The sequence below is a fragment of the Echinops telfairi genome, unplaced genomic scaffold (genome assembly GCF_000313985.2).
Source record: "Echinops telfairi isolate 266 unplaced genomic scaffold, ASM31398v2 ScPeMD7_3;HRSCAF=10, whole genome shotgun sequence".
NCBI classification, from domain to species: domain Eukaryota; kingdom Metazoa; phylum Chordata; class Mammalia; order Afrosoricida; family Tenrecidae; genus Echinops; species Echinops telfairi.
Window position 1 is genome coordinate 29,247,905 of NW_022103899.1, and position 23,802 is coordinate 29,271,706.

A 23,802-nucleotide genomic window follows, 5' to 3' on the forward strand; every position below is an offset into this window, starting at 1 on the left:
TTGTCTTTTAACTATCCCCCGGGCCCATTTTATTGGGGGTGAGTTTACATTCCCTTTTAATTTGTATTGGTTTGGAAGTTATACACTATGAGTTACTATGCATTAAACTTTCTAGAGTAGACACTAAAGAATCAAGTCCAAATTTGAACAATTCTTTTTACCTCCCTCTTAAGTAACACAGGATCTTCACTTTAACACTGGTCATCCCTGACTCTAGAATTATGCTACTGTGGTCTGATATGTCGGTCTTTCCAACCACAAAACCTTCAACATATCAGACAGTATCATCCCTTTCTGCCACCACTTCTCATACTTCTAGTCTGGGATCATTGTCCCTTCAATATAAATTGTATTTTCTAGGAACCTTTAGTTCCAGTCTCAGGGTCCTACATTTGGGTTGTTTTATTAGTCTGAAATGTTTACTTTGTCCTTCTTGAAAAAACAGTATTTTTCGGTTACAGAATTCTAGGTTTATAACTGATAGTTAAAATTTCCTTCCGTCCTCTGAAACTACTACTCTACTGTCTTCTCGCTTCTTTGATTGTTGATGAGAAGAAGTCAGTGACCAGTTCAGCTAGCATTCCTCTGCAGCTATGTGTCTCGGTATGGATGCCTCCTGCTTCACACTCATGTGCTTTATGACTCTGAAGGCTGGTGAACCTTGTATGGGTTTTAGAAAATTCTCAAGCAAAAGTGACTTCTTTTCTCTCTCCCTGTCCTCTGCTGCTTTGTGAGTCTGGTCCTGTTCTCCATGCTTTGTGGATGCTTTCCTTCACCTTTTGACTTCTCAGTACTGAGGCCATTCCCAGCAGTTCTTAGTTTTACGTTTTTACTCTGAGGGGCTTTATCTTCTAAGGGAATTAGTTTTATAATCCAAGGGGCCAAACCACTCCAGCCCTTTTAGGCTGTTTTGTGTGTCCTTTGCACTCACCTGCTACTGGCAGGCTGAGCAAAATAGCTCTTTTACAAGCCACTGTTCCCAAGTTGAGCTTTGTAGAGATCTCAGGGAATGGTATTTCTGTTCTCAGGTACATAAGACACCCTGCTACTTTCTCATTTTCTCTCATGCAGATGCCAAACACACGGAATTTTTAGTCACAGGCCCAGGCAGTCCTCGGGTTGCGAACATGTGTTAGGAACATCTGTCATTAACAACTGATTTACAGGTCTAACTCCTACTTGCCCTTTAATGTTATGTCAATCTGCCCTCACTTTAAAATGAATGAACAACCCCCCAGTGGCAACACATTTTTTCGTCACCATCACCTGAACATACTGCACATGCAGCTTTTAAAATCGCTAGAAAGCCTCCGAGCCTCTTTTTGGACCAAAGGAAAGTTAAATACAAATTATATGCACCTATTATGACTTACCTACAAGTTCTTAGAGACAGAGTTAGGAATGGATCTGGTCTGTAATGGAGGACCGCCTGTACTGTCTAAGAACCCTCCCAGCTTCCATGCCAAAGCATGGATCATTCACAAGACTACGTCCTCAATGGAGCACTTTATTTATTTATTTTTTAGGGGGAGCACTTTAAATTATTGATGAATAGAACTAACTTTGCTGTCACACTGTCTGAATCTGAATCTTGTTCTCACAACTTACTGCAAGTGAGAAAGTTACAACTCCAGAGTGTGAGGGAAAAGCAAGAGCAACGTCCCTTCCGTCACATAATTTACAACCTACTTTTATTCATCCAAGCAGAACTAAAAGACCACATATTCTATTAGAAGCACTGCACCACCATATATGGAGCTTAGAGATTACAGGTTCACTTAAAACACTATGGTCAACCTTATAGAGCATAAAAGAAAATTATTACTAAAATATCTTTATGCTATTGTCAGGGAAATAATCCCCAAATTTGCACTCAGATATTTTCTGTATATGTCTGCAAGTAAACCTTCACATTTAGTTCTCCAGGAAAGTTATATGAGTATTATTTGGATAGATTTTTGTACATATCAATAACATTTTAATACCCTGTGGTTCAGTTCTTAGGGTGTATATGTGCATTCTGGGAGAAATGATATAATAATTAAATTTCTATTTCTGTTAAGTATGGTGAGATTTTGAAAGACAGCAACAAAAATACATTTTTAAAACATAATTGCATTTGGAAGTTGACAACTGCTTTTATTAAGTTTATTAAATTCTTCGAGGTCACAAAATTGTTACAAAAAATAATAATACATCTTTAAAGGACTAAAATTCAGTAATGGCATAAAAATAAAGGAATCCTTAGAATTTGAAAACATCATGCCAAACTATAAAAATTATAGGAAGCAAAAACAGTACACCTAGCTAATAAAAGTGCTTTAATGTTTCTTCTGGGAATCAAATGATATGATAAAGACTTTTGTGTGCAGGCAAATAAGTGTAATGGTCTCTCTAAAAGTGTTTATATTTATATTATTACTTGAAAGGGAAAAAGTGTTTTGCCGTCTTTAAAAATAAAAATAAGCACACAAAAACTGTTTTAGCCATAAGAAAATCTGAAGTGCACTGAAAATGATCTCCTATAAAAGAATTTCAAAATACTTAAGAAAAAAAATGGATAAGGACACGTCAAATTTGAAAAGGTAATATAGTAAAAATATATGAAAATGTCTCAAAATACTTTATCAACATGAAGCAATTAAAGCCAGTGATCTTATTACTAACCCATTTGTAACTCGGAGATGGTTTCTACTAGCGACCAGTCTGAACTATAACCGCAGTGGGATTTGTCCATCAGGTTACCCAGCACTTGTCTCACTGTTTGTCGCTCATCCACCATCATTGTTTTAGAGCTGTCATCAGACATGTGGACTCGAATCACCAGCTATAACAGGTCAAAAGAAAATTGAAGAAAACAAAGAAATAGGCATTCTAAAAAAGGATACACATTCTTCTAGTTTTTAAAAATCATTTTATTAAGGGTTCATACAACTCTTATCACAATCCATACATATATCAATTGTGTAAAGCACATTTGTACATTCATTGCCCTCATCATTCTCAAAACATTTGCTCTCCACATTCTTCTAGATCTTTAAGGCTTCCGCTTCCCACACTATCATGACTCCGGTTCAACCTTACAAACCCGGCTAGACTGGAACATGCACACTGGTAATGATAAGAGCTCGCGACACATGGAATCCAGGACAGATAACCCTTCAGGAACAGAAATGGGAGTAGCAATACCATGAGGGTAGGGAGGTGTGGTGGGAGAAGGGAGAGAAAGGGAGAACCAATCGCAATAACTGGTGTAGAAACCACCCCCACCCTGCCCTGAGAGGGATGAACAACAGAAACATGGGTGAAGGGAGACAGCGGATGGTATAAGATATGAAAATAATAATAATTTATAATTTATCAAGGAGTCACGAGGGTGGGGAGGGAGGGATAAAACAGGAGCTAATACCAAGGGCTCAAGTAGAAAGAAAATGTGCTCGACCGATACAATTGATGTGTGAATTGTTATGAAGACCTGTAATTGTAAGAGCCTCCAATAAAATGATTTAAAAAAAAAAAAGGATTTCTCCCAATATCAAACAATGCTCTGATGAATGCCCTAGGTTCACTATAACAAAACATATGAAGTTACTAAGCAAGAAGTATAAAGGTTTAGACATCCAATAGCCTACCTAAATGAATGTAAAACATTTTATTTTGGTTAAATTAAAGTAACAGCTAAGCTTATGATAGTAAGATTATTTAAAAAAAAAACACCAAAAAACTCTTGAGAATTTAGAAACAAAAAAAACCCAGAAAGTTATTTTTAAAACAATGCATTTTTTTATCTACAAAAAAATACTATAGTTGAAAATATATCATCAAGAATATCTATTATTCCTTTACCTCTCCACATCTTCAAGATGTGTTATAGAAACAAAGTAGCTTCTTAAGATTGATAAAAATCTCAAACCAGAAAAAGCCCACATTTTACCTTTTTCACTTGTGCCTCTTTAATTTTCTCTAGGGCAACTCTGATCTTCTCAGCTTTCAGTTTTGCTGCCTGTTCTTCCTGTGAACACAAAGCACTTCAGAGAAACTAATGCTAAAAAGATGAGAATAACTGAGAAGTTCTTTAATCCCAACACTGAAGGATCTGAAGTCTGCTCTTAGCATTGGATTTCATTAAGAATCTATTTCACACATACAGAGTGATCACATTCAAACAAACACAAACAAACAAAAGTGCTCGCCAATTGACATTTTAAAGGGAGGAACATTTTAATAGTTGTAAACAAAGATCTCCTATCATAAGACTAGATTCTAGGGTCTGGGAGGAACCCATCTCTGATGTGATAAATAATGAGTGTGATTCTGATCATCCAAATTGGATAAACCTCAGGTTCTGGACAGGGGTGACATGAATTCATGTTGACTACTTGGAGATCCAATCTGTTGTACCAGCATAATCTGGCAACTCTGAATTTATGTCCCTTTCAAGATATTGGGGCAATATTATGGATACTAATGTTTTGCTCTGTTACACTGAAAATATATCATCATAAAAATATCTGTAGCACAAACCAGAATTAGTCATTTATTTGCAACAGTACAAACATCCTTAATAAAAAATGTAGGCATGCTTTCCTTTGTATATCAATATGAACAGCACAGGTTGATCCTAAGTACCCATATCTTATTATGTTTTGAAAATTCATACCATAATCAATGTTTCCTGTTAGTCAACTCAAAGTCTGTCCTACTAACTGAAAGGGTTTTTAAAATGCTAAATATCATTTCCCAAACACTGAATTTTTAGGAAAGTTACATTATAAATAATAATGAAAACTACCAAGAACTAATATGTGCTTAAACCATTTATCTAATTTTTTCCTAAGCTCCCCCAGCCCCCACCCCAGCCCCCAAACAAAAACAAAACCATGTAGTTCTCTTAACACAGGTACTTACTTGTAATTTCCAGCAATAGGCCATAATACACTGTAGCATTAATCTCCAATTGAAAGAAAAAAACTCACGTAAGTCAACCCTTTGCTTATGAACTATTGTTTTGTTTAAACTCTTGATTGCTCTAGGAAATATCTAAAAATATAAACTTCTATCCTAAATAGTTCTGTATTTAGTGTAAGACCAAAAAGACAACAAAAACCAACAAAACACAATGGAAGAAAACAAAATAAAGTCTAATTATATCGGCCAAAATTTATCCTCTTGGGCTTATGATGATGAAAAAAACACAATCCATGTGTTATTCTTCATTAAAATGCTAGTGCTTCCAGCACAAAAAACAAAAACAAAAACTTGATTCATTTAGCAGATTTAGTTCCTGTTGTGTTCCAAATTTTGCTGGCGTCCTTGTTTATGAAGTGCCTCTCTTTCCATTTTATACTCTCGGCTCTCTTCTCTCATCTCAAGCTCAGTATTTGTTGAACACAGAAGAAAACAGTGGTGAAGGAAGGCAGTGGTCTTGTTTGCCAGAAATCTGATCCCTTTCAATGAAAGGAGCTAGTGAATTATCATAACGACCAAGGTCTTGAAATCCTATCTGTAAACCCAATTAAGCTGAGAACAAAGCAGTTTATTTTAACAATGGAGAAGCATAAGGTAAGACTTGATTAATATACTTTTATAGGTACATTTCTTTGACCAAAAGATTTTTTTCTTCAAGTGACTCCTTTATGTATATAAACATATAACAATGATAAAATATGTTGTTTTAACGGAAGATTCCTTTTTCCCCCCATCTCCATTCTAAAGCAGGCTGTATGAGAGAGCTAAATTGTCTTTAAAACTCAGATTCTGAGTCTTGAAAAAAGAAAAACATTATTAGTTAATTGACTAAACCTTACTTATATATGCTTTTGATGAGATCCCTGTTCTTCAAAGGAATTTTAAATAGTACAATTTTCCAGTGGGTCTTATGAAATTAGTTACTGGATTAAAAAAAATTTTTTTTTTAGGAAGAGGGCTGCAGACGCTTTGTTTAGGAGTGGGATCAATGATGCTGTGCTGTCCATGGTTTATTTGCCACATGTTTACATTTCCATGAATGGCTACTACAGAAACATTTACTGAGGCCTATATTCAAATTTCATATCATGTCCTAGGAAAGTAAATTTAAAGTTCAAATCTAAAGGAAACATGATATGTAGAATCAATGTGTTCTGTGTATCTGGAACATGATTATGAATTTCTAGAAAAGAGATTTTCTTAAGATTTAATTGATCTACAGAAGTAAAAAAAAGTTTTGAAGATTTCTTCAAAGCCTAAAAAGTATTTTTAAGGTACAAGAAAACAAAAAATTTAAACAATGCATTCTGTTATGCTCGTCTAACATATTACTATCTGAAGAAACCGAACTGATTGAGGTACCTCCATCAGTAGTTACAAAGATAAGGCAGACTTTTCATACCCCTGTTCTGCCTTAGGCTGGTTCTAAAGACCAGGTCAGCATGTGAAAGTTTGCATGATGTGACCACTATGACCAGATGACCACTGTGTAACCACTGAGAATCATGGCCCAGCCAAGCTACACCATAGCCTTCACCATCACCACCAGCATTAATGACTCTCATTTTGCACCTTGGCTAATAATGCCTGCTATACATCATTAATGGGAAAATCTTCGGATAGATGTTTTACTCTTGTCATAAACATAAAATGCAGGATAACAAGGCAATTGATAAGTAGGTGTAATTAATATTATCTGCAAAGTACACTAGAACACAACCTGTGTTAACTTTTGAAACAAATGACCTAAAAAGCCATACAATTATAGGATTTGCTAACATTCACAGCTCCGTTTCTGCTCCACAGTTAAGCAAAAAAAAAAAAAAAACTGACACATTGGAACAACGGACTAAACAAACAAGAGACGTGCGATCAATTAACACGTAAACCAATTAGATAGCCTACCTGTCACTAAGAAATACTTTTTATGCAAAGTAGTTAGGTGGGGACACTTTAACAAATTGATATTCTGCTAGTCTTTCATCTGCTCAAAGTGCTACTCCTTAATAACTAATACAAATTGCTTTAAAAAATGGCCGTGTTAAGTCTCTATCAAATTCATATTTAAAAGTCACATGTTTGATCTCAACTGAGGCAAACTTAAAAGTATTCTCTTCTAATTTATCACAAGGATAATCTTTGCTACCGTGTTTCCCTGAAAGTAAGACCTCCCCGAAAATAAGGCCTACTTAACAGTTTTGCCTCTCACTGAAATATAAGGCACCCCCCCGAAAATAAGACCTCCCCGAACATACGGTCCCCCCCCAAGCTACTGTAACTCTGGACTCTGGACCGTAGCGGTGGGCGCTGCCGTGCAGCTCACTGTTGGCCGCAGCGCAGCCAGGAAGTGCAAGTAAATGTACTACAGATTATGAGTAAATGTACCAGATTGTTGTACATGGAAATAATGGTAGTAACAAGAAATTCTTGATACTTTAGGATTCAGTTTGTCTGGTTATGCTGGTTTGTGTTACCGTACCTTATACAGGTAATACATTTCCTTTTTTGTTGTTCAACAATAAATGTGTACCATATTCTTCATGGAAAAATAAGATATCCCCTGAAAATAAGACCTAGCGCATCTTTGGGAGCAAAAACTAATAGAAGACACTGTCTTATTTTGGGGGAAACAGGGTAGAAGCAATTTGAAGAAACAACTGAGGTATCTCTATCATTCAGTCTGCATAATATCACTGGGGCAAAACTGGAAATGAAATATTTATATCAAATTGCAAGACTCCTAGTATTTCATGTGCCATACGGAAGTAAGAAAGTCTTATTTATCTACCACATATACGCCCCATAACAACCTGGGAAATAAAATTATCCAGAGTGTACGAGAGGGAAGATCACTTAATCTTTCCTGACATGTTTAGAGACTTAGAAGATCTGAACAGGTTTTATTTTCATTAAAGTCTATGTTCAATGTCTGTAGCCCAAATTTAGTAAAAAGAACAAAGCTTTATTTAATCTCATATTCTCTGTTTAAAAGCTGGCAACTCAAGGTCTTAAATGGTCTTTCTCATCTCTTTTGATTATTCCTTTTTTTCATGTTACTTGCTCCACGAGAGCAATCTTTTACAATATATACAAAAACTTAACTTTCTCTTTTACACATTCTAAAAAAAGAGAAAGAGAACCCACTTTTTCCCTGAAACACTCCTGTGTATCTCTATCAATGACTATCAAATGCCGAGCCTCCTCAAATTTACATAACAGACAAAAACTAGGTGAAGATCCTAGGATTAAATGAAAGCCAATGCTGTGGATACAAAGTGTTACACTCTCTCTGGTGTAAAAATTAGAATACTTAGAGAAAAGAGTTACAGTTGCTAAGAGATGGGAATGAATTCCTTCAATTAATGATTATGGCTTTGTGAGTTCAGGACATATCTGATTGACATTAAAGAGCTAAACAGTAGTAGCAAACCTGCTCCCCCACCCCCCACCCTGAATCTAGCTTTTGTTACAGATTACAATAATAAAGTTTTGTTAATTAAAATCATTCAAATACAACTTCAACTGAGATAAACAATTGAATACCCATTAAATGCACTTTTCTGTTTTTATGTAGGAAAGAGCAATTAGTGATGTGGTAACTACAGGTAGAATCATAGAATTACTGCTTGCACAGTGGTTAAAGCACTTAGCTGGTGGCAGTGTGAAGCTATAAATGAATAGTCCTCTTTGCTGATGTGGCCTATGCACAGTGTTGCTGTGCATGTGAGCACTACATCGGTCTCACCAAGGAGACTGCAGGCTCCACTGTTAGGAGTGGAATTCCATTATCCTTTAATGTTGACCACATATACCACCACTATGTCTTCACTAATAGGAGACAGTCGAGGCAGGAAGGGATCTGACATTGCTCTTGTTGGTATCGCTATCTGGTGGGCAGAGAGAGATGAGCAGTGATTGCATTAATCCCAAACTTGCATAGAACTGCCCCTGTGGTAAGGACTTTGTATTGTTATTGCCACCGTTACAGAATAAACAATGGCACTCAGCAGCTACAGGCTTGGACTGTACAAGGTTACTTATGGACAGGTATTTTTTAAATATCACCTTGTGACCAGTTAGAGCCTCCTGTGAATTGTGTATCACTGAAAAAAGTGACCCCTCACAGTTCTCATGTATATTCTATCAAGTTTATTTCAGTACCATCAGCGTCCAATAACACCCTGGGATGCATATAAAATGCCACTAGGAATTCCAAGAAGCACCACAGACAGATCTGCAGGTGTGACTGCTGCCATTTCAAGAGAAAGAAAAGCCAGCGTAAGGACCAGAGTAAAAAAACCAGAGTAAAAACAAAACAGGAAACTAGTGATGCCACATTGCAGCTATGCCTGCAGGTGCAAAATACCTTGAAAATACTTGAAAATGCTGGTTTTATGTAAGAGTAAGTCAAAAGGTATTGTTACCTGGGTTCCAGTTCACACAGGTACTCATCTATTGTGCACAAAATGTGTGTAAACGTGTGTAATTAAGGAACGGAGGCAGACAAGCCCTCTCAGTGATACACTTGTTTTAGTCTTTAGGGTGCCTTCAAAAAAGTAGTAATCTGGACAGAGGGCAACCACAGGAGCTTATTAGGAAGAAATTTTAAGAAAACACAAAAATGTCTTGATGAAGAAAAACCCAGGAGAGTTGTGCCAATAAATTTCTCCCCCAAAGGGGAGGAGGAAGGGAAGGGGGGGGGGGAATTTCTCCCCCAACACAACATCTTCAGAGCAGCAAGGGCTGTCCTCCGAGAAGCCTGTTGTGAAACCTGACCCCATCTTCCCACAGCCCAGATCTTGCCCTTTAGGCCTCCTTTTGTTTCCCAAACCCAGAGGACATTTAAAAGAAGTATGTTTTGAGTCCCTCAAAGATGTCAAAACTGTCATTTTAATGGGGTGTAAATCTAAAAGAGCAGATTTTTTGAGGAGGGGTTTGAGAGATGGAAACACCACCTTCAGAAGTATGTGGACCTAGTAGTAGATTATGTAGAGAACCAACAGATTCATATTTTAATACAGTTATTTAATAAGGTTATGATTCATCGCAATACTTTTTAATTACTCTCATACATAGGTGAGGGCTTCAAAAGTTCATGGGGAATGAATGAAAACAGCATATTTCCATAAACTTTAAAAAAATCTCCCTGTACGACATACAAAGTATCTGTTAATCGGTGGTTTCTGTTTTCAGTATGGCTTCTGGGCAACAGTAGGCTATTAGTAGTTGTATTTTGGAGGAGTCAAACTTTAGGCATGGGTTTTGAATTGTGTGCAGGGTCAGTACTCCTGACCCCCTTCTTGTTTAAAGATCAGTGGTGCTCAGCAAATATTTGTTGGATGAATAAAGTTATTCTCTTCAATGGTGTCCTTCTGCAACTGGGGAAAAATGGCTGCCTATCTCTTCAACCTCAGATCAAGGCCTTTACTCAGCCTCCAGGCACAGCAGCATGGTCTGGTTTTCAGTTTCCTACACATGCCAAGCTCCTTCCTTCCTTGGCTTATCCACATAGAACATTCCCCGTCCATATGCCTCCATGCTGGCTTTTCATCCTTCCAGCTTTAACTTACCTGTCACCTCCTTAGGACGGCCTTCCTGCTTTCATCACCTAAATCAACTGTACCTCTCCCTAGTATTACTGACTGCTCTTCATAGTACTGAGCATGATTTAGACTTTTCTTTCTGTCTTTTTACATGCTTGCTGGTTCATGTTTACTAACTACCTATCTATCTTTCTAAGCAGACTTTGAGTTCATCAGGTGAGGAATATGTCCAGCTTACACAATGTTATAACCCAGTGTCTAGCATAGTGCAAGGCTCAACCAAATGTACCGAATAAATCAAATGATCATTGTAAAATGTTGAAACTTAATCTGAAGGCAGTGTACAAAATGAACGGGAGGAAGGCAAGACTATAGACTGTAATCATTCTGTAGGAGCGAAGAGCCTGCTCTAAAGTGGTAGCAGCTGGAATGAGATGCACAATGCAATAAATATGACAGCTCAAACAGAATTCGAGGTTTAACAGAGTAAGGCAGAGGTAGGAAGGCGCCAAAGCGGTAAACCTGGAACCTGGGAGAATGGCAGCACCCTGATGGAAATGAAAATGTCTGAGGAAGAAGGCAGATGGGCTCTGTGGGGCTCAAGGGAGAGTGTGTTATGGATGCAAGAGGTCTATGGGGTTTGAAGTTCTGGCAAGGAGCTAACCATCTCCCAGGAAATGCTTCACAGCTGCCTGGAATGTGGTGCAACCAGGGAAAGCTACCAAGTGTGAACTCCAGGGAGAGAGCGAGTCACTAAAAGAATGAGGAGAATTTGAGAAAAAGCAAGACTAGGTTTGTCTGGTTCTGAAGTATGTGGATAGAGCCTGCTTAGATGTCTACACTTCCTTGATCTTTAAAGCTTTACCTCACTTCTAGATCTGCCTTAAGGGAGAAGCTCGGCCAGGAAAAAGGATCTGATTGTTGGCAAAGGGCCCTCTCTTTGAACTGCTTCTCAGGGGAGATTTTAGTTCTAACCCCATCTTGTGTTTTATAAAGGTTCAAAAGTTAGGAACAAATGGATTTTAAAAACAAACAGACAACAAGACAAAGACATTTCAGATATAATAACAACAACCTACACATTGTTAATAATCACTATCACATTCTTCAGAAACTGTCCATAACCAACTCTAGCATTTCTAAATTTGCCACGATTTAAATAAGACAATGAAGCAGAGGTATGACTTAGAGAAGAGAGAAATCCACTCAACTTTCCTGTAATTCCTAAGTTAATGATGACAATAGCTCAAAGATTTTTAAACTGATGTATCAGCCCAACAAAAAAATTCAACTAGATTCATTCAAACTATTCTGAGGGTAGAGAACTGAGAAATTAAAATTGCAGAATACCCTTCCAATGACTAAACTAATGCAAACTAAGATTTTCATATATGAGTAAATGCTTCAATTAAACAAAGTGATGATAATACATTCAAGGATTAGAGAACAAGGTGTTACAGAAACTCATAAAACGGATAACCATTAGTAGTGAAAATTAAAATTAAAGCAATGCCTTTAAAAAAAAAAAGACTTTAAAGTTCAATACAATGTAAAGCTGGGGTGGGGAGAAGCAACATAACATAAGATTTCCAGGCATTTACAAAAGCTTAAAAGACTATTGAAAATTTACTAAAAGTATTTTCTACTCTCAATACTTCTCTAAGAGTTCTTTTAATCAGTACATAATTACCTTCCTTCATTAAGAGGGGAAAAAAAGTACTGCTAGTAAGGAGAAAGATGCTGAAATATGATCGCAATTATCTGATAGCACAATCAAAATCAGAAATTATAGTCTACCTACAAGTCAATAAATAATTACATGCAGGTGGACAGAAGAAGTATCACCTGGGTCAGCAAATGAGAAGGCTTTCCTGCAATGTTTCGCAGAAGAAGGGAGGTTTCCCTGTCCAGATAGGAGTGCTTGTGCAGAAACGGAGAGAAAAAAAAACACAAAAAAAGGCAATAGAAGTCAATGGAGGTCTTATGTGCTTAAAATATAAAGTAGACAAAGCAAGAATGAATCTTTATAATTAATCTCAGATCTTTTTCCCTACACCAGTAAAATAGAAGGGGGGACTTTCAAAAAGGTCACAGAAAAATTCCATCATCTTTTAATTTTCACACAAACTTTTTTTTAAACCCTCTCTTAGGTGTGTCATTGAAAAAAAATTCAGGTGGGAAGGAGTGAGGTGAAGACACCATTACACCAGTGTGTGTGTTGCCAAAGACCCCTGACGCTTCCTACTTTTTAGAAAATGGATGATACACTGCAAGGATCCCCGAGCCAGCTTACTTTCTAGAGGGGTGTTTGAGAGGCTGTGTACACAGCACGGTTGTTGAAGAAGACCAACAACTGAATATTTATTCCTTCTTCTTGTTAAGGCCTATATAAGACCTATCTAGTTCAAATACTATTTTCTGGGTGATAACAGAATTATGACTATGAGATTTGTGAAACTGGTACACATTTTTGATCAACTCAATGATAGCCTTATCAAGAAGAAAAATTTCATAAATATTTTACCTAATCAACATCACCCCATGTCACTAAAGTTTCTGAATTCTCTCAATTTATACAAATTATGGTATACTAACAGGACTGTGCTGTTAGTGAAGGATTTCCATAGCAAATTCATATGGACAAGATAGTAAATTCCCTTAAACTGGTTTAACCAACTCAAGCAATTAAGACATTTTCTTAAAACATATGACTTGTGAATAATAGTCTCTGACTACCCTTTTCCTCTCAATAATTTTCAATAACACTGTGTAAGTTGAGTTCACGCAACTGAATTTGTTCTTATGTAGTACAGCTGTTTAAATACAAAGAATTCAGACTTGCCTATCTCTGAATAATCCTGAATTAGCATTTATTTTGTTAATGTTCTGAGTCAACATTGACTCGATGGCAGTGAGGTTGGTTTTATAGAGTTGACTAATCACTATGAAAAACATGGAACGACACAGATGAGTGGAGTTACAGAAAACATTCTAGTGTTATATTTTGTAACGCTAACTGTATTGTCAAGCAAACCCTTTGGAAAGAAACTGATTAATAATAAAACATCAGCACCTATGCTCATAAAGTACAGTCACAGATGATAAATATACTACCTGATTAGAAACAGTTACAGACATACTATATTAATGTCATATTAACTTCATCTTTACTCATCTATACATATGGCTGTTACAGTGTTTCATTCCTGTCTCTAGTGTGGCTTTATTTTAGTTCAAGATAAACTTTACAAAAGCATGCCTCCCCCCACCCCCCACACTTAAGGTTTTAAAAAAAGGGGTATATTCACCAAGATTAGAACTATGTAACAAAGTAAAATAAGAACAAAAGAAAAAAATCACTTCCACCCTCATTTACTGAAAGGGAACATTTCTCCTAAAGGTAAAGATTAGTTGGCTCATCAAGGACAGTAGGTAATCCCAAAATCTCTGAGAATTCAGTTTAATTTGAGGTTCGCAATTAACTAAGCATTAGGGAGAGAACTAGGAACTAAGAATGAAAAGGATGACTTAAAAGTGTAACTACCATACTCACTGTTCTTACTCCCATTCATATTTTGCTATTTGCACTTTATGGGTAAAAATGTATTCTTACATAACTATAATGTAGACAATAATTTCTTGAAAAGCTAATCTCCTATGTACTTTGTCTTACACCTAAAGGTTCCTTTCTTAGAAAAAGATCACCCAATAAGTAAAATATATCTGTTTCAGACTAACAAAACAAACTATGATTTGGTAAACATTAACTCCAGACATTAAAGTTTAAGCTTCAAAAACAAACAAAAATAAGATTTACTCAATCCTCAAACTGGATGTCACCTTAAGCACTGAGATCACTAAAATATCAGTAGGAGGCAATGAGAGTTAAATATCACTTGCTTATAGAAGCAGAAGTACAGAAGTATAGAAGCAGAAGTAAAATGTCCATTAAAAAATCTTAGATTTAAATAGCTTAAAATAAAAAGGATGGTAATCATTGCGGTTGGTGCCTCAGCCTTCAAAAGTGCAACATCTAAAAAATGAGGCAACAAGCCACAGTTAGCCATGGTCATAAATTACTTTATAATCATCTGTGCTTAGGACAGTCAGGTAGCTTGCTCACTGCTTCCTCACTGGCAGGGAAGCCCAGGAAGGAGCCTACCAAAACTACATGTACCTACCTATATTAGGAAGAAAGAACGTCTAGACAACAGAAGCACGAAACTTCTTCCTTCAATACATGCTTTACTTTACACCTATCTTCTTCCCCAAACTGCACCCCAGGGCAGTTCTACCCTCTCTAACAGAGGCGCTGAGAGTTGGAATAGATATGATGGCAATAAGAGATTTTAAGTTACTTTTCTTGTTCCTCCTTATTAAACACTGGGGCATTAAATTAGCTTAAAAATACATATATGTGGGCAGGTTATATTATTGTCTATGAATTTCATTTAGAATAGGGCAGTGTTAATAATTATTTGCTGTCAAAATGGGGTGCTGGACCTGAACAGACTGAGAATCGTTGTTTGGGCAGAAGACACAGCAGATGACTGGACAAGTATTATAGTAAGTGTGGCTGATGCTTAGAGATGAAATTAGAGATGTTTCACTCTGTAAAATACAACCAACGATTGAGTTGTGAAATTAATTTGCTGGGTTATTGTATAAGGATAGGAAAAGGAAAGGAGGAGAAAAAAGGAAGTAAAGAAGACCAGAGGGAGAGATTCCATTTGTTTGGGGTGAGGGCCAAGATTCATAAAGATCTATTTTTAAAAGATGATTCAAAGATGACTGAGGCAACCCTGTTATATGGAAATAAATATAAAAAGATCTGAAAATGTCATTAAATTTTCTTCTAGGTGAAACATTACAAAAGCTAAAATAGCTTTTAAAGGTTAAATAAATTAGTGTATTTTATTTAAATGAAAATATTAAGGATAGAATTATTTCAATAAGTAATCAATACAAAACAGTATAAAGAGGTATTTAAGCACTGCCCCCTCTCCCATACTAGTGTCTCAATGCAGGTCAGCCACATCTCAAGCTGCCTGTGGTTAGTGGCTACCCTACAGGCCGTGGAAGCTCTGGCATGTCCCGATTTGGTCAACTATTCCCTAGAAGAGGCATTTCTTAAATTAGAAAATTAGGTTTTCAGTAAAGCATCAGTATGGAAAAGTCCTTCTACTTGATATTCCCATTCTGAAGAACAGTTAAATATGTTCTTACAGTAATTTTTCAAAAGCCCTGAACTCTAGAAATCATCCTATGCTTCCCTGTTCCACTACAGCAGTTGTCTCAGATGAGCTATCCCCTGAATAATTTCATGACCAGTGTTAGTAGTCAGTGGTACCGGATCATAAAGTTGTGTTTGCTCATTTATCTTTAAGTTAGGTTGGATTTTTATTTGAGAAAACTGAAGCATATATGAAAAACGGTTTCATTATCAGTAGTTCTTAGGCCTCTTCAATGATATTTAAAGTAGTCCCACGGGTATGTTTATATAACTTACAGGTGTCAGCTCAGCCTGTTCTTCTGTGAAGGCAATATGACGCTTGGCCTGCTTGCGGGGCCATCTCAGAGAAAGAGCATGCTGTGAAAATGCAGGAAGGGAGAAAATGATAGGTAAAGGAAGTGGGAAAAGGCAGCTGTCATCATCATGCAGGAAAAAGATCCCTGAAATGAACTGTTTAATGGAGAGTCGCATGCAATTAACATTTCATTCTTTTATGTGAAAATTAAAAAGAAAAAGGAAGAACCAAATGATCCTAACCCTTGATAATTTAAGAATTTCTCTATACTTCCTGACAGTAGCCAAGAGAAATGGGCAGGCAAAGTGTCACCAACAAATCCATGCTGCTGAACCTCAATTGGGCCTTGAATGCTTGACCACTGATTATCGTCTTTCCCCGTCACTCTCTAAGCCACTCCCTCAAAGCCTGTTTCAAGGAGTCTCCCAGTTCTTGAAGTAATTTCAGTCTCTTTACATTACTAGGAAAACTACATTCATTAGGAGGATCTTCATCATTAAAATGCATGTGGTAAACACACTTGTATTCTGATCCTAATTCTACATGAATAGAAGTATGTGTTTTTCTTCCAAAGCTAAACATGTGTTAGATCCCAAACCTTCTCTGGTCTCAACAGTCCCTTAAGGAGAGTGGGAAAAGAGATAGAAAAACATTATTCTTGAGTAGCCTCTTAGCAGCAGTTTTCCCCCCTCCTTTGTTAAACATTTTTCTCGTTTTCATGGCTAAAAATTCTGAGTTCATGCTATTGTGTATCTCCTAACCTCTCACTTACCACTCAATTTGTTAGCAATCTTGGGCCTGCCATTCTTCCCCAAAGCCTTTTTCATTTGAAGTGTAACACATTCTCAAAGTTATCAATGATCTCTTAACTAGGAGGATTTTGCTTGTCTGGTTGTTGGTATTAATAGATACTTCCACACACACTAAATTATAGTGTGTTATATAAACATCCTAAGGATGTTGTATACTATGTTGACCGTTTTACCATATATTTATGGAATGTAGGAATAACCAACTATTTTTTTCTTGGTCTTCAGGCCACATGATCAGCTAGATCAGGACTGTCTTTTGCTTTCTCCATCTGCTAAAACCCAGTTACCAAGTCAAGCTTGATTCATAGCAAAGAATAGAGCTGCTCCCTAGGGCTGCTGAAGAGCGGCTACTGGATTTGACCACTGATCTTTCAATGGGTAGTCTGATGCTTACTCCACTGTGCCACCAAACTCCTTGTCTTCATTAGCTTAAAGAGATGCCATGGCATTGCTTTGGCTACTGTATCCATGGGAAACTGAGCACATTACTATTTCTACTCTCCTTTATTCTCAGGAAATGAAGACATAAGTACTAAGGGCTCCAGAAACTGCAATCTACACTCCAATAGTTTAGGAAAAAACTGTGCAAACACAGATAGAATGATAAAATAAATGTGGCAGAAAGTCTTACCTTTTCCCCAGGTATATTAAGTAGAGGGTTCAAGATGAAGCACTTCTTAGCACTTTAGATTATAATAAAACAACTTTAGATTATAACAAATTGGGAAAAAAAACAGGTTTGTGAACACATGTTAGTGTTTCAGTAAGGCAGAATGAATCCACCTTTTCTGCTAACAGGTGTGCATTTTTCACAGCTATTAAGAGTAAAGGCATAGCCCAGTGCAGAGTACCTGCCCTCAAGCCCTTGCCCTCTATTCACTGGCATGTACCTCTAAGCTTACTGTGTAGCCTATCTCCTCCTGTAAAACAGAAGTAATAATAGCACTTATCTCTAAATATTAGAAAAATTAATAAATGATAATAGTATTTGTATTACTGTAAGAGGGAAAACCACCAGAGACCTCACCTGAAATTCAATATGTTTAGAGATAATAACGTTTAAGTTAAACTTTCAAAAATACACGACAGCACCACAAGATGGGGATGTTACTGCATGCACCTCAGCCCCACGGGTCTGAATTGGAGAGCAGCAGCCGGTCTCCCCTTTGCTTCCCTTTGGTTGTGAAACAGCAACATGGGCTGTGGTATGAGCTCTGCTCCAGTCCACCAGAGTCCAAGTTCTGAAGCACCAACTATTAAACAAATCTTAAGTATTACATTATAACTAACTCTCTGCCTCAGTTCCTTCTATTATAAAATAGCAGAAATAGTAACTACTAACCGAGAGGCTCATGGATTGAACCCACCAGCTGCTCCACAGGGGGACACGGGCGAAAATACGGAGACCTGTTTCTGTAAAGATTACAGCCTAGGAAACCCTATGGGAAGGTCCTACAGTATCACATGAGATAGGGGAGTCAGAACAGACACACTGACACTCAACTGCAACAGTACTTATTCCACAAGGTGCTCTGCAAATCTGAAGACCTGAACAGCCTAAGGCCTACCGCAGAATCACACACACAGTAGCTCCTAATTCTTTTCTGTTTTCTCCCGTTATCTTTATTCCACCCCGAGGCCTGAAGGCACAGTGTCTGTGGAAGAAAGCTGAGGCTTTCTGCTCCCATCCAGACTCACAGCACTGGAGGCCCACAGGGCCGTTCTACTCTGTCCTATGTGGTCCCTAGGAGTTGGAACTGACTCGGTGGCAGTGAGCTTGACTTTGAGTTTATCTTGAACTCTCCTGCATAGAGTTAGTATTGTCTGAATGCCTTCCAACCCACTTTCTAATGTGACTATCTCAACTGGTTTTAAAAACAGGTATTACATTTCTATTCTTTTAAGCGTCCTTTAACAGCCCCCCACTTAGCCCCAAAGAGAAAAAGAACCTCCCCCCAAAAGACCTAAAACCAAATAAAGATACCAAAAGAAAATGCTCACATATTTCTTAGCAACACCCAAGAACCAGAGCATTCCAAAGCAGACTTTCCCCTTGGCTGCCACTAAATCTCTAGACTCATCTCTAATCCATCTTCCTGCTTTTACTTTATTTTTAATATTTTATTGGCACTTCATCCACACATCAAACAATTCAATAGTTCAACCATATCAAGAAGAGTTGTACAATCTTTACCACAATCAATTTTAGAATATTTTCTTTTTCTCAATATTGTTATTCATGTTGTTTCCCCTCCTTCCCCCCAATTTTTCCTGCTTTTAACATCACCAGATCAGAGATTCTGGAATCAAACACATAAGCATAAACTTCAGTGCAAGGCAGCAATGTAGTAAATGGAATTGTAAGAAAAATGTAGCAGCAATACATGAGAAGCCAGTTAATAACAACCCTGGCATTCCCAATATGTAAGCCTCTTATTAAAGTTATTAGAAAGCCCTGGAGAAGACAAGCCAGACAGGTGCGATGTAGCAACGATGAGAAATACAACTTTCCTCTAGTTCTGAAATGCTTCCTCTCCCCCCGCCCCTCACTATCACGATCCGAATTCTACCTTGCAGGTCTGGCTGGACCAGAGGAAGTACACTGGTACAGATGGGAGGGAACTGGAGACACAGGGAATCCAGGGCAGATGATCCCTTCAGGACCAGTGGTGTGATCGGCGATACTGGGAGCATAGAGGGAGAGTTGGTTGGAAAGGGGGAACCGATTACAAGGATCTACATGTGACCTCCCTGGGGAACGGACAACAGAAAAGTGGATGAAGGGAGACACCGGACAGGGCAAGATATGACAAAATAATAATTTATAAATTTTCAAGGGTTCATGAGGGAGGGAGGAGCGGGGAGGAGAGAGGGGAAAAACTGAGGAGCTGATGCCAGGGGCTTAAGTAGAGAGCAAATGTTTTGAGAATGACGAGGGCAATGAATGTGACAAATGTGCTTCACACAACTGATGTATGTATGGATTGTGATAAGAGTTGTATGAGCCCCTAATAAAATAATTTTTTAAAAAAAGAAAGGAAAAAAAAAAAAGAAAGCCCCATGCTCTAACTCTGAAGTTGATTCTTTAGCAGAACATTACAAAGTCTATGCTTGCTAATAATTTGGGGCTTAAGTATTCACAGGGCCCCCCACCTAACAAGAGACAATAAATGTAATTGTAGTTTCCTTCCTAGTACCTGAACACTTCCACAAATGTTAACCTTTGAAATAGTCCTAGAGGCAAAGAAAGTAGGGGAACTGTTGCATATCATATGTTGGAAAAGCTTATACTTTAAAAGTCCCCCCCCTCCAAAAAAAAAAACAACCTTTAACTGTGAGAATGTTTCATATGTTTGGGTAGCTTTTCCACCTACTAATGGTACAATCATACCAAGTTTTCTTAAAGTTCAACACAACTTTCTAAACCATGCACAAACTCAACATGAAGAAAATAAAAATCCTCACAACTGGACCAATAATTAACAGCATGATGAATGGGAAAGACTGAGGTCATAAAAAATTTCATTTTACTTGAGCCCACAATCAATACTTCCAGAAGCAAGAGTCAAGAGATCACAGGACATATTCCAGTAAGCCAATCTGTTGTAAAAGAGCTCTTTAAATTGTTAAGGAGCAAAGATATTGCACTGAGGACTAGAGGTGTGCCTGATTGACGCCATGGCATTTTCAATTGTCTTGTACGCATAGGAAAACAAAAATAATAAGGATGAATGAAGAAAAAGTGATGCCAGGAATTATGGTATTAAGTATAACATGCATTTCCAGAAAAATAAATAAATACACCACAGACTCCCAATGAGATGGACTAGCACAGTGGCTGCAATAATGGGCTCAAACGGAACAACTGTGAGGATGGCGCAGGGCAGTGTTTTGTTCTGTTTCACGTAGGGCTGCTATGAGTAGGAGCATACTCAATGGCACTGAGCAGCAAGAACAAGCTTGCTTTGCTTAAAATGCTTTTTAAATCATAACAGATGATAACCAGGGAGAAAAAAATAAAACTACATATAGATATATTTGCAAACATGCACAATATGAGATTTCAAAATATTTGTGGAAAAATTCCATCGTTTTTCTATTTCATTTTCCCATTAGCTTTTTGAAAGTCTTTCATACTGAGCCATGTTCTGAGTTTATTAGACCATTTCCATCTCCCTCTGAGCGAGGCAAGAAAACAGACAGGACAGACAAGACTTTAACCCTTTCCTCACCTTATCCTAGCTTGCTCACTAAACCTTGAAGGCAATTCTGACCCACTGGTCTCCTGGCCCAAAAATATCATCATTTGAAGTGTCTTTGCTGGGAAAGGAAGCATTTCTGAGAGGAACCTGCTCTCAGGGGCAGCTGCCTTCTTCTCCACTAGGATTGCCCTGCCCCTGTTTGAGTGCTAAGCCCCTTATACCAACTGGTCCCCCTTGGAGAGGGGTACTTTCATATTTTACATTATATATTCTTGCATTGTTTTAATTTTCAAAATAATTTATAAATGGAAAGCTATACATACACATCTAAGAACCATACGCTTTCGAGCCAACTTAAGAATTAATCTGATTGGGAAGCAGAAATATTAACAAAATATAGAATGACCAAAATAACCAGAGCTCTGATAAAAATATTGTCCATATTCCCACAGGTAACTCTTGAAGCTATACAATAGCACATGCTAAAAAGTCAACAGAAGCCCTGGTGGTGCAGTGGGGTAAGCACTGGGCTGCCAACTGCAAGGCCAGCATTTCAAAACCACCAGCTGCTTTGTAGGAGAAAGATGAGGTTTTCTATTTCTACAGAGAGTTATAGTCTCAGAAACCCACAGAGGCAGTTCTACCCTGTCCTATAGGGTCACTATGAGTCAGAATCAATTTCATGGCAGTGTGTGTTCTTTTGTTTTTTGTTTTGATGTTTAAAAAGTCAATGCTAAGTATAATCATGATATAAAAAGTAGAAATGTTTTTAAATTTTAAGGAACCCTATCCATACAGCCAAAAATAAATCTTACTTTAAAAAATAGTTTATTTTGTAGATTGATGTCACTTGCTAACTATTTTTACAAAGAATAAAACTCAACTTTATTACCAAACTACGTTTTATATTGTATTTTGTGTTCTACGGTGCCCAGGAATAAATAAGCTAGATACCCATCTTCAGCTACCTATATTATCAGACAAGGATCTAATAACCACGTTATATATAAAACCTTGGTAACAACAAAAAGACAAATAGCCCAATTATAAAATAGGCAAAGGACTTTAAGAGGCGCGGAAAAGACATTCAGATGGCCAGAAACCCCATTAAAAGATGTTCAGAAAGGTGGAAGTCAAAATCACTGTGAGACATCACTACACTCCTACTAGGTTAGCTAAGATTTATTTAAACAACAACAACAACAAAAACAGGAAAATTAGAACCGTTACCCATTACTCCTGGGAATGTAAATTGATACAACTGCTGTGGAAAACAATGTGAAAGTTCCTCAAAAAAACCTAAACATAGAATTCCCATTCAACTGAGCAATTCCCCTACTTATAGGACTTTTAAGACTCAGCAAAAGACTTGCGAAATCACATTCATTACAGCACTGTGTGCAATCCTCACAAGGTGGAAACAAGCTGTCCATCAGCAGCGAATGGCTAAACAAAATGTGGTACATATAAACAATGGAATACTGCTCAGACAGCAGGAGAAACCAAGTCTTGATACATGCTACAGTATGGATGAAGACTTGTGCTGAGTGAATTTAGCCAATTAAAGGACAAATGACCTCACTTTAATAAAAAAAAAAAGGGCAAATGAACAAAGAGCAAAACTTATTAGTGGTAGCCAGAGAAGAGAGAGGGAAAAGGAAGCTTAATGGCCAGTTGTTATAATTGTTGTTAATAAATTGTATATTGTAAAGAGTTGAATTGGCAAAACCACCAGCAAAAATGAATCATCACCAGCAAAAATGAATCACCACTGCCAAAAATGAGTAGCTGCTTATGTACAACCAAATACTTTATAAGGTTGGTTTGTTGGTGTGGAGGCTTAGGGTCAGGCTTTCATAAAACATCTCAGTTAAATGACCGAATGTGTTTATTGCTCCTTTTCTAACTCCTAGTCCAAAGTGCCTGGGGTCTTAAAGGCTTGCAAGTATCTAATGCACAATTGGTTTTTATTCACCTGGAACAAAAGAGGAGAGCCAGGAATCAGAGGAGCATAATGGAAAATGTGTGGATGAATGCTCCCCATAAAAAACTGTTTCCTTTGCTCTGAAACCAGGAGAATTGGATGGTGCCCAGCTACCATTAAGTGAATATTGTGATCAATTAGTTCACGGAAGAATCTTGAAATCTAACAGTAATTTAGCTCGTCTAGTTAAAAAAAAGATCCGCCTTGAGCATTATGCTCTTTTAGGAACTCTGTATGGGATCAAATTAGCAATAACAACTCAAAAGGTGAGATAGGAACCACAGGGGGCAGTGGGTTGAGCGAGGAACAACTCACAAACAGAGTGTGAGAATGGTCGCACAACTTGTAATATGTATGTCTTTAATTGTACATGTAGGAACTGTTGAACTGGTTATGTTTTGCTATGGATCAATAACAACAATATAAATAAAATTTAGAGGCTAGGCATGTGGCTAACAGTCACTGAAAGAATTTTAATCTAAAGCACTAAATGGATGGCGGGGGATTGATGATATAAAATAATGGGTATAAATGTCTTGCAATCCTTTATTTTTTTTAAAGTTCATTTTATTGGGGGCTCTTACAGTTCTTATAGCAATTGTGATTGGTAGGTTTATTGTGCCAACCTGGCCAATGAACACATGTAGGATTAATTGAAGGGTGGAGAGATAAATGGCTCAAGCGAGGCTTACCTTTCTGGTCTCTTGCTCTTTGATGATTGGACCAGTGTGTAGCTGCCTTAGCTGGTTCTCTGCTTCAATTTGT

At 37.5% G+C, this 23,802-nt stretch overlaps 1 protein-coding gene across 2 annotated transcripts in view; it reads right to left on the reverse strand.

The window, feature by feature from the left end:
• Nucleotides 1-23,802, reverse strand: part of RAPH1 (Ras association (RalGDS/AF-6) and pleckstrin homology domains 1) — a 42,865-nt gene that overhangs the window by 12,328 nt on the left and 6,735 nt on the right. Inside the window, exons 4-7 of one of the 2 annotated variants that reach the window (XM_004701758.2) lie at nucleotides 16,021-16,101; nucleotides 12,357-12,431; nucleotides 3,935-4,012; nucleotides 2,668-2,827 (exon numbers count right to left, since the gene is read on the reverse strand). In XM_004701758.2, coding sequence (XP_004701815.1) covers nucleotides 2,668-2,827; nucleotides 3,935-4,012; nucleotides 12,357-12,431; nucleotides 16,021-16,101 — 394 coding nt within the window. The remainder of the gene's footprint in view (nucleotides 1-2,667; nucleotides 2,828-3,934; nucleotides 4,013-12,356; nucleotides 12,432-16,020; nucleotides 16,102-23,802) is intronic. The other variant, XM_045295445.1, reaches the window with a different exon arrangement.